General features: G+C 33.8%; 2 protein-coding genes across 2 annotated transcripts in view; both read left to right on the forward strand.

Annotated features, from left to right (window-relative positions):
• Window positions 1-12,107, forward strand: part of WDR49 (WD repeat domain 49) — a 185,578-nt gene that overhangs the window by 167,613 nt on the left and 5,858 nt on the right. Inside the window, exon 18 of the mRNA XM_055569164.1 lies at window positions 1,277-1,442. Within this exon, the coding sequence (XP_055425139.1) occupies window positions 1,277-1,407 (131 nt within the window). The 3' untranslated portion in view covers window positions 1,408-1,442. The remainder of the gene's footprint in view (window positions 1-1,276; window positions 1,443-12,107) is intronic.
• SERPINI2 (serpin family I member 2) overlaps window positions 11,600-12,107 on the forward strand; it is a 33,431-nt gene continuing 32,923 nt past the window's right edge. The window contains exon 1 of the mRNA XM_055569165.1: window positions 11,600-11,846. Coding sequence (XP_055425140.1) covers window positions 11,600-11,846 — 247 coding nt within the window. The remainder of the gene's footprint in view (window positions 11,847-12,107) is intronic.

Raw genomic sequence — 12,107 nt, forward strand, 5'->3', positions numbered from 1 at the left:
AGTTTGTGCAGTTATTTCCTCTTACTTTCCTGGTTGTTCTTGTATAATATCCAAGAACAAAGAAGGCAAGATACCGACTTTTATAGTTATGTTTGTATGGGAAGTGGAGAGTTTGGGTTTTCTTTTTTTTTTTAATCCAAATGTATAAAGATGCTTCTATACTGTGAGGTTTTTTAATGTTTGTGTAATTTCTTTGTTTTGTATTTTTTGGCTTAGTATTTAAAGTGGCCCTCAGTCCAGCTCAAATATCATTCTATTTTATATATCTTACACTTCTGTTAGATCTTTCTGAATTACTCAGAGTGGCCAGAAGAGTAGCTCTCTTTCTCCATACTTGTATTTACTTTGTCCCCTGTAGTTGGCTTTCCTTTTCTCCCTTGCAAATGTTTCCTCATCTCCATAGTCCTCGCTATCAATGATAATTCTCTCTGGGCTTCAGGGTCTATCTCAAATAGCATTCAATTCTTAAAATCTTTTCTCTGATCTCTGTGTATTGTTACAATCTCATTATGTGTTTAACCACCATTTACATTGCTCATATTCTCTTAGAATAGATCCTATTATAGATGATATTTTGGTTATTTGGCTACAGCTCCCACTTTATACCAGTTGGAAGGAAGCCTGTGACTTAGTCATATTTGTGCCCCATTTATACCTGAGCATAGTATGTAATGTATATTCAATAAGCATTTGTTAAAATGACAAAATTTAGCAAAAGGCCAAAAAAAATTTTTTTTGGAGTGCAAGGCACAATTTCCTCCTGCTTCTCACTAACACATATAACCATTCATGGGGCTAATTTGGCTGTCTTCTGAAGCCACAGATCCCTGCAGATCAAACTATCCTATAATGATGTAATGGCAGATGTACTTGTTTAGTCATGCATTCACACTGTGTTTTGATGATTTTAATTGTTTTCTTTCAATACAGAATAATTTGTTCTTTGCTTTGTATGAGTCCTTGATCATTGTTAAGTAGATGAAAAAACAAAAATGGAAAATGCAAGCTTCTTTAGTCTTTTCCTGTTAAATGGTAGATCTCTATCATGATAGAAATATATTAATAGATGAACTCTGTTAAAATTTAACTTCTAAATTTAAATTGAATTAAAAGGAATAGCAGAAGCTTAAGAGAAAAATTTCCCAGGAGACTCTTGGTTTGAAAAGTATCCACATTTCAAGAAGGAGTGAAATTTGAAAATTTCTCCCCACTATTTCATTTAATTGGATCTTTTACCAAGCACAATTTATATGTAATTTTCTACACCATTTTGCAGCATTGAAAGCAATATTTGATGAGAAAAACCTGTTCCCCAAAGAAATTCTGGATCATGAAAGAAGAGCCAAGCACTTATGTCAAGAAACAAGTAGTGAAGTGAAGATAAAAAGAAATAAGAAACCATTGTAATTGAAAGAAAAATAAATATTTCATCATCGCATGAAGTATGTATATAAAATGCACAAAAAATGGAATCAAGAATATTGCTTCTTTCTTTTACTCTATATTTGAATTCCAGGAAACTTCATTTTGAAACAGTGTTTAAGTGCTGCTTTTATCCATCACATTTCAATTTCTCTCCCTTTTTAACAGAAAAATATGACTAAAGAGGAGACAATAGCAACTGGTGTCCATTCTCATGTTGTTATATAAAAGTTCCAAATTTTTTTCTAAACAATTCCAGAATACAGTGTTCTAACCAGTCACACTTCTTGTTGCTCCTATAGACAAATATGTTTGTTCAATTTTCATTGTAAAATCAGTTTGTGTTGAAGTTAAATATGTACTGACACAGAGAATATAAACTTGACTAAGAAAAGCATTCAGGGTTATTTATGCTCTTTTTGTTTTACAAAATGATTCTGATAATGCAATTAAACCTTGTCAGTAACAGCTATTACTATTAATTTTTTAATGACATGGCCATGCTTCCAGGTACTTATTGAGAAATCACTGCATATGTTTTATACTTCATTATGTGCTGTGCAGTACTTAGTCCCTCAGTTGTGTCCGACTCTGTGACTCCATGGACTGTAGCCCACCAGGCTGCTCTGTCCATGGGGATGCTCTGTCCATGGGGATGCTCCAGGTAAGACTATTGGAGTGGGTTGCCATGCCCTCCTTATACTTTGTTATACTGTACTCTAAAATTTAGTGGCATAGCACAACCAAAGAGGGAAAGGCCTCAGGGAAAAAATAGGAGACTGGGTTGTATAAAAGACTCATTTTATGTGGAAGGTCAAGTAGGGACTATTTGGTTTGGCTTATGAAAGAGTTCATGGGAGATACAAACTATTCTCAAACATTTCAAAGCTGCCTTGAAGAAAGAGAATAGAAGTAGAACTGATGGGCACACTTGTAAGAAGGCAGATTCTGGAATTGCTTCCTAATCCTTATTAAAACTTGAAAATATTTCTTATTTCCCCTTTCCTTCCCATCTTCATTTCTCATCTTGATACAGAATTGTTGGCAGCAGTCCTGCTGCATGTCTAGGAAAGAAAGTAGGAGGACCTGAGAGAAAACCTAGCAGAGATAAACTGGACCCAAGAGTATGGGTGGGGGAATTTAGTGGGAAAGGGTATTAGTGGATGGGAAGGAAGAGGGTTGAGCAGAAGCGATGACCAGCATAGTTGGGAGATTGGTTATGTTGTAAATAAATATTGAGTAAATAAAATGAATAAATTAGTAAATATATTGAGAATAATGAGAGCCAAGTATCTTACTGTTATAGAAGGTATTTATAGGACTTCCCTGGTGGCTCAGTGGATAAGAATCTGCCTGCCAATGCAGGGCACACTGGTTCAATCCCTGGTCTGGGATGATTCCACATCCTGTAAAGCAACTGAGCCCCTGTGCCAAAACTACTGAGCCCGCACTCTAGAACCTGTAAGCTGCAACTAATGCTCTCATGTGCCAAACTACTGAGGTCCCTGCACGTTTAAATCACATGCTCTGCAACAAGAGAAGCCACTGCAACGAGAAACCCAGGCACTGCAAAGAAGAGTAGCCCCCACTCTGCTCACCGCAACTAGAGAAAGTCCATGCAAAACAACGAAGACCAAGTCAGCCAAAAGAAAGAAAGAAAGAAAGAAAGAAAGGTATTTATAAAATTTGAAAGGAAGAAAACTAGAAAGAACCTTGAGATTTGGGCTTTGGATTATAGATATCAGTTTGAACTCATGATTTTAGCTAACTAGTTAGCTAGACAATAGAATGAAATTTTTAGGAATACTTCAAAATTGTGATTGCAGCTTACTTTCAAATCATTCAGAAAGTACCAATTATAATGTTTATATATTTATATATATAAAAACACACCACCACGTATATTTATCTACACATACACCTATATATATATATATATATATATATATATATATATGAAAGGAGAATAGTGGGGGACACAGGAGCCTGGCATGCCACAGACTATTGTATCATGAAGTGTCAGACACAATTTAGCAACTGAACAACAGCAACAATGAAAGGATAAAGAAAAAGAGGGAGAGAAAGAGAGATTAGGTTTATAGATAGAGCACGTATATGTGGTGAAATGTTAACAATTGGAGAAACAGAGAGAGGGGATGGTAGTTCTTTGTATTATAACAGCAACTTTTCTGTAACTTTAAGGTATTTCAAACTAAATTATTTTTTAAAAATGCAAGTTTGCCTTAGTACAAAGGGCTCCTTGACATGTTAAAACAGAGGCTGAATAACTCTCACAGGGAGTTTGCAGAGAACTCTTGCACTGGTTGGGAGGTTTGATTGGATAATCCATCATTTCTAACTTAAAGCATATGATCTATGAATCATAGATTGGTGACAATACAGTGGAGTGAAATTTGAGCCTTATTTCCAGAAATTTAAGGGAATATTAAGATGTTAAAGAGATGTAATATGGGTGCCAAATACTTTGAGACGTTTCTTTTCCACATCCATCCATCCATATATCTATCCAACCAATTATTGAAGGCATATATGCAAGGCACTGTTTTCCATACCAGCTTTAAGCATATAAAGCATACACTTCTCCTGCCATCAGCTTTCTGGAGTGAAGGCACATAAAATGCAATGACTCTAAAGTGAAAATTGAATGAACTTTCTAGTTTTTCTATTGTAATTTGGAAATTCTTTTATTAGACCTATTTTATACTTTTTTTTTTTTTTTTGGGTTATAAAATCTTTTTTTTTTTTAATTTTATTTTTAAACTTAACATAACTGTATTAGATTTGCCAAATATCAAAATGAATCCGCCACAGGTACACATGTGTTCCCCATCCTGAACCCTCCTCCCTCCTCCCTCCCCATTCCATCCCTCTGGGTCGTCCCAGTGCACCAGCCCCAAGCATCCAGTATCGTGCATTGAACCTGGACTGGCAACTCATTTCATACATGATATTTTACATGTTTCAATGCCATTCTCCCAAATCTTCCCACCCTCTCCCTCTCCCACAGAGTCCATAAGACTGTTCTATACATCAGTGTCTCTTTTGCTGTCTCGCACACAGGGTTATTGTTACCATCTTTCTAAATTCCATATATATGCGTTAGTATACTATATTGGTGTTTTTCTTTCTGGCTTACTTCACTCTGTATAATAGGCTCCAGTTTCATTCACCTCATTAGAACTGATTCAAATGTATTCTTTTTAATGGCTGAGTAATACTCCATTGTGTATATGTACCACAGCTTTCTTATCCATTCATCTGCTGATGGACATCTAGGTTGCTTCCATGTCCTGGCTATTATAAACAGTGCTGCGATGAACATTGGGGTACTCGTGTCTCTTTCCCTTCTGGTTTCCTCAGTGTGTATGCCCAGCAGTGGGATTGCTGGATCATAAGGCAGGTCTATTTCCAGTTTTTTAAGGAATCTCCACACTGTTCTCCATAGTGGCTGTACTAGTTTGCATTCCCACCAACAGTGTAAGAGGGTTCCCTTTTCTCCACACCCTCTCCAGCATTTATTACTTGTAGACTTTTGGATCGCAGCCATTCTGACTGGTGTGAAATGGTACCTCATAGTGGTTTTGATTTGCATTTCTCTGATAATGAGTGATGTTGAGCATCTTTTCATGTGTTTGTTAGCCATCTGGATGTCTTCTTTGGAGAAATGTCTATTTAGTTCTTTGGCCCATTTTTTGATTGGGTCATTTATTTTTCTGGAGTTGAGCTGTAGGAGTTGCTTGTATATCCTCGAGATTAGTTGTTTGTCAGTTGCTTCATTTGCTATTATCTTCTCCCATTCTGAAGGCTGTCTTTTCACCTTGCTAATAGTTTCCTTTGATGTGCAGAAGCTTTTAAGGTTAATTAGGTCCCATTTGTTTATTTTTGCTTTTATTTCCAATATTCTGGGAGGTGGGTCATAGAGGATCCTGCTGTGATGTATGTCAGAGAGTGTTTTGCCTATGTTCTCCTCTAGGAGTTTTATAGTTTCTGGTCTTACTTTTAGATCTTTAATCCATTTTGAGTTTATTTTTGTGTATGGTGTTAGAAAGTGTTCTAGTTTCATTCTTTTACAAGTGGTTGACCAGATTTCCCAGCACCACTTGTTAAAGAGATGGTCTTTAATCCATTGTATATTCTTGCCTCCTTTGTCGAAGATAAGGTGTCCATATGTGCGTGGATTTATCTCTGGGCTTTCTATTTTGTTCCATTGATCTATATTTCTGTCTTTGTGCCAGTACCATACTGTCTTGATAACTGTGGCTTTGTAGTAGAGCCTGAAGTCAGGTAGGTTGATTCCTCCAGTTCCATTCTTCTTTCTCAAGATCGCTTTGGCTATTCGAGGTTTTTTGTTTTTCCATACAAATTGTGAAATTATTTGTTCTAGCTCTGTGAAGAATGCTGTTGGTAGCTTGATAGGGATTGCATTGAATCTATAGATTGCTTTGGGTAGTATACTCATTTTCAGTACATTGATTCTTCCAATCCATGAACATGGTATATTTCTCCATCTGTTAGTGTCCTCTTTGATTTCTTTCACCAGTGTTTTATAGTTTTCTATATATAGGTCTTTAGATTCTTTAGGTAGATATATTCCTAAGTATTTTATTCTTTCCGTTGCAATGGTGAATGGAATTGTTTCCTTAATTTCTCTTTCTGTTTTCTCATTATTAGTGTATAGGAATGCAAGGGATTTCTGGGTGTTGATTTTATATCCTGCAACTTTACTATAGTCATTGATTAGTTCTAGTAATTTTCTGGTGGAGTCTTTAGGGTTTTCTATGTAGAGGATCATGTCATCTGCAAACAGTGAGAGCTTTACTTCTTCTTTTCCAATTTGGATTCCTTTTATTTCTTTTTCTGTTCTGATTGCTGTGGCCAAAACTTCCAAAACTATGTTGAATAGTAATGGTGAAAGTGGGCACCCTTGTCTTGTTCCTGACTTTAGAGGAAATGCTTTCAATTTTTCACCATTGAGGATAATGTTTGCTGTGGGTTTGTCATATATAGCTTTAATTATGTTGAGGTATGTTCCTTCTATTCCTGCTTTCTGGAGAGTTTTTATCATAAATGGATGTTGAATTTTGTCAAAGGCTTTCTCTGCATCTATTGAGATAATCATATGGTTTTTGTTTTTCAATTTGTTAATGTGGTGTATTACATTGATTGATTTGCGGATATTGAAGAATCCTTGCATCCCTGGGATAAAGCCCACTTGGTCATGGTGTATGATCTTTTTAATATACTTTTTTTTTTTAGCCCTGGAGATGAGTTTGTTTGAAGTGATGATTCTGAAATAGCCTGGTTTGTGTAGACAGAACTTCTCTCTGTAACCTACTATATGTTCATGGCACTATGCTGTGTGTGACCCTAATTCCATCCTTAATTAATTCAGGGCCTTTTGTATAAAAGGAATTAAGAAAGGCTTTCTCACAAGTATATTTAATGAGAATAGAACTTTTAAGAGTATGAAAGTCCCTTTTAATGTTACTGTTTTTAATAATTTAGAACAAAAACACAAAGGGAAAAAATAAAAAGACATTTAGTTATTATGTCTTACTGTCTTATATCTTACAGAAACTAATTGTGCTAGGCAGGTAGCAGGGTCTCACCTATCAAATGTTAATAGAACTAAGACTTTATAAGTTGTTTCTGAAATTAACATTTAGGTTCAATTATTTAAGATCCATTTTTCTGCAGTGAAAGAACTTGTCACATTAAAATAGGATGTGCCATAATTTTCAATGGGCTGCTTTGTTTGTGCTGTGTAGACTTACACTAAATATAATTTAACCTATTCTTTTTTACAGAACATTTTCCTCTTATCACTCACAATATACAGAGCAAACTGACAAAGAAAAGAATGCCTGAAATTAATCCATGCTTACAAGGAAGAATTAGCTTATATGTCCTTTACAGATGAGAGCATTTGCTTGTGAGTTTTTAGTTTAGAATTAAATATAATTTTACTTAAAAAAACTATAAAATGCTAAGAAAGATAATGAGATTGAACCTGCAACCCTTGCTACTCTTTTTTATACATATTAAAGTGTATTTTTTACAGTGGGAATAGTAATACTGCTCAAATTTATAGCAAATGCCCTGGCTTTCACTAATGAATTTTTCTCTGATGATCTGGAGGCAAATAGAGTTATAGAAAAAGCACATTTGTGAAAATATTTTAAAGATTTGCAGCAATATTTTATGGACAACTGTGGTATCTTTACTGTCTATTAAAAGAGTTTATTTTGATATTTGGCAAAACTAATACAATTATGTAAAGTTTAAAAATAAAATAAAATTTAAAAAAAAAAAAAAAAAAGAGTTTAAACCACTGAAGAGAAATTCACGACCGTTGTTTTTACTCCCCGAGACAGGAAAATACACAATCTGCTTGAACTGCTCTATCATAAGGTTCTTACTGAACAACTTCATTAACTGATCTTACTAACACAGACTGTCTGTCTCTGTCATTGGAAGGAAAAGTAATGAGCTGTCCCTGGGTAAATCACATTGTAACCTGAGTAATGTACAGACATAATAATTTGGGTATTTGTGATGGATATTTGCTGGTGTCACTGCATGGGTAGAAGAACATTGATTGAATGATAGTCTTAGGCATTCAGACTTATTTTTGAATTGCAGAGTAGAACAAGAGGCATGATAATGTTGCTAAAATTAAGAATTTTGGTAAATTAAGAGATCATGTTCTTTGTCATCAGGCTTCTCAGTCCTGAGCTATTGCCCTGTTAGGACACTGTAAGAGGTTAACAGGGTCCTTGCAGAAGTATTTTTTAAAAGAATTTTAGAAAGGTATTTACATTCACTGTATTTCTTTCTCATAAGGATATCAGAAATAATATTACATTTAGTGATCAATAGTGAATATTTGTTTAATTGAAACTAAACTGAATTTCCTTTTCAGAGAAGCCTCTGATAAATAAACCAATGTGTTTAATATCTAATTGCCATTGATGTGATTGATTTGAATTAGAAAAATGAGATCAAAACCCATTCAATTATGTATACATTTTTATTAATAACCTCTTTGTAGAGAACATCATATAGAATTTTAAAAGCATTTAAATGTAACACCAATGTTTATTATCAAATTATTTATATTTAATAATATTATCTTGATAATTTGGTAAATCAATAATCTTAATCTGGTCTTTTTGCTCAACATAAAGACTGTATTTCTTCAAGATTCACTCCTTTTCCTAAGGCTTCAAATGGCCTTATATCCACAGGAAACTCCTCTGACTATTGTATAATTTGATGAATTGTTGAGTTCTCTGTAAACACAGCAGTAATTTGTCTCTGCGTTTTGGATTTGATTTAGCTTTATTCTTTTCCTTATAGGCATTCTGAAATATTTATGATGGAATACACTGGTAATCTGATGTGAGAGTCCTATAAAAAACAAAAAGAACTAATTACTAGCAAATTTACAACCACTGGCACATTCTTCCACATTTTGTTTCTACTTACTATGTGTGTGTGTGTTTGTTGTGCAATCATGAAATAATGGATGAAATAATAATTCAAACTTAATGATTAAAAAAATTCTATTGTTTTCTCCTCGATGCTTGCATATTTCATAATTGATCATTAACCTGGTCATGTTAGTCCTTCTGTACAAATGTGAACACCTGCTTTGGTTTTAGAGGAATGAATTGGGCAATGTTCAAGATAAATAGAGTTGGCCTTGTCTGATCAGGTGTCCTATGTGCTAGTGTTTCCCAGCAGGCACATTTTAGCTGTACCATTACAGTGAGTAATCAGAAGCCGATTTTGGGGTAAGTATCTTAAAATTAAATAGCTTTTGAATGAAGTATGTATGCAATAACTTTGACCATGAGTGTTAATAGAGGAATGGCATTTCAATTCACGTTGGTGCAGGTATAATTTACATGTGTCAAATTAACACATCATTTTATTTTCCTATAAAGACTAAAATTTCCTTAAATTTTCACTATCAGTTTGAAGGTCAGATTCTTATAGAACTATTCATCAGGTTGCTTAGTTCACCAGTCCTTCATGTTTTCTGATGAGATACAACCTGAAACCCAATGAGGTAAGTGAATTTTAAAAACATGTTTTTTTTTTGTATGAGCTTGTAGTTTATTAAGTGCCTAAAATTTTTCTGGGAAAACAGATGCTCAGAGGATATATACTTTAATTATTAAGATTGTTAATAGGACAACTCCCAGATTATATTACTAAGGAAAAATTGCATCCTTCATAATATTTATTACTCTAATATAAACCAAGTACTTAAAAATGTGCCAAATAAGTTGCCAGTTTATGACTTAAAAATATTAATAACATGTCTACAAACTGATATTTCAGTCAGAAATCTCATAAGATGATGAATATATTAGAAAATGATACACAGAAATTATTTATTTTGTATGTAAAACTTCCTTTACACTCTGGCTTTTACTATTGTTGTACTACCACTCACGAGCTGATGTACTGATTTAATTCTCAAAAAGGCATTTGCTTGATAGCATATATTTATATTTGTAGTTTGTTAACATGTTATTTTCTAAAAACTGTTTAGCTTGTATTTTGAGGGTTTTTTTCCTTTGTAAGTTGTATATCTAAGCAAATAGAGTTTAACTACACATTTCAGAAAAAAAATGGAAATATCTAGATAATGACTTTATAGCTTAGTTTTGGGACATAATTGACTATTAGTATCTTTATGCATGGAGCTTCTCTGGTGGCTCAGTTGGTAAAAAATCCACCTGCAATGCAGGAGATCTGAGTTCGATGCTCAGTGTAGGAGACCTAGGCTTGATCTCTGGGTCAGAAAGATCCCCTGGGGGAGGGCATGGTAACCCACTCCAGTATTTTTGCCTGGAAAATTCCATGGACAGAGAAGCCTGGTGGGCTACAGTCCATGGGGTCAGAAGAGTCGGACTGATTTGGTGACTACACACCACCATGACCATCTTTATGTATAATGGTGATTCTTAGTGACTCAACCATTTAGGGGTCATGGAAGCCTTCCTAATAATCTGCAGAACACTAGAAATATAGTTCTTCATTTTTTAAATATAAGACTAATAAAACATTATTCCAGAGGTTTTCACTTTTTCCTCCAATAGAGAGTTACTTCCTGAGAGGGTTAAACTAGGAGTTACTTAAAGCTACTAAAATTTATTATTTGTAAGGTAAAAATTAGTGTTTCTTAAATTTAAAATAGTTTAAAAATTAATTTAAAATTTCATTTAAAATACTTAAAATTTCAAGTACTTCAGAGTCAGTATTCTCCTCAAGTCTGCAGCAATATGGCAAAAATCATTCTACTCCAGATGTAATGAGACGGTTGGGTTTCTTGCAATTTTTGTGGAGAGCGTTTTAATAGGGTGTCATTAGTGTTGTGAATTGGTTACAGTTTTCAATTGCAACTTTCTTATATTTGTTAATTTATTTGTCAAATTATTCTTTGATTTTTTAAAATGCTTTCTTATGTTGTTGCTGTACTGTTTGTATTTGATTGCAATTTTGTTTCTTTATAGTTTTTTTCTGAGCTTTTTTTTTTTGTACTTCCCTTGGGGTGGGTTTGGGAGTTCTTTCATCCTACAGCAGCAGGATTCTGTAATGTGTGAGACTTGTTACTGTAAGAAGTTAGCCAGATTACTGAACTGGTTTAGAGTACTTTAACTTCCTAATGTTACATGTTCAAAGCCACACTGGAATGTATTTAGTTTTTATTCCATTTCTCCTTTGTTCTTTTACCTGTTTTAGAATCATCTGGACAAAAGTTTCCCTTGATATCAGAGCCACAAGTGTCTCATTTAAAACCATGGGCAAAGATGCAAAGAAGTATCCTATCGCTATTCAGAGATAGTATTGCTGTTGATAATGTTCCAGAATTATAATTTCTCCTTTAATTAAAAAAAAAGCTGCAATACATTCTATACTGCTTGTTGAATGCATGTAAAAAATGCTAATAGCATATAACCCATTTCTTCTAATAGATGATGCTTAGTCTGAAAATTTGCATTAAAATAATTTTGTGGTAGTTTGTTCCAATAAGATGGAAAGTTCTAATAGGTAGAAATCTTTCTATTGAACTTACTATGATAAACTCTGATTACTTTAAAAAACTAATGAATTTTGAATTAATGAATGCACAGAGGTCAAAATGGATAAGATCCTGCTGTGGAGTCTTCTATTGACTTTTTCTGGAAGTCAAGCCTCAAGCCCCTTGGCTCAAAGAAATGCTGAATTTGTAGTGGATCTTTATCAAGCTGTTGGTTTATCTCATAAGAACAACATCATAATTTCACCTCTTGGAACAACTTTGGCCCTTGGAATGGTACAACTGGGAGCAAAAGGAAAAGCACAACAGCAGATAAGACAAACTTTAAAATTTCAGGACACCTCAACTGGTAAAATTTTTCCACATGATTATTTACACTGGATAAGATCTGGGCAAATTTATTTTTAAACTATTAGAGAAGCTAAGGGTCATACAACTTTAGTAAATTTTGAAAGTTATAAAATTATAATAATATGGAGAATTTTAAATGCAAATAATTATCAATGTAAGCAATTTTATTGTTTAAGGAAAATATTACCAAAATAATTTATAAAAAATTGATTCTATATACATAAAAATTGTGACTATGTCTGTATATTTTCTTCTGGCC

The sequence above is a fragment of the Bubalus kerabau genome, chromosome 2, assembly GCF_029407905.1.
Source record: "Bubalus kerabau isolate K-KA32 ecotype Philippines breed swamp buffalo chromosome 2, PCC_UOA_SB_1v2, whole genome shotgun sequence".
In the NCBI taxonomy this organism is placed as follows: Eukaryota; Metazoa; Chordata; class Mammalia; order Artiodactyla; family Bovidae; genus Bubalus; species Bubalus kerabau.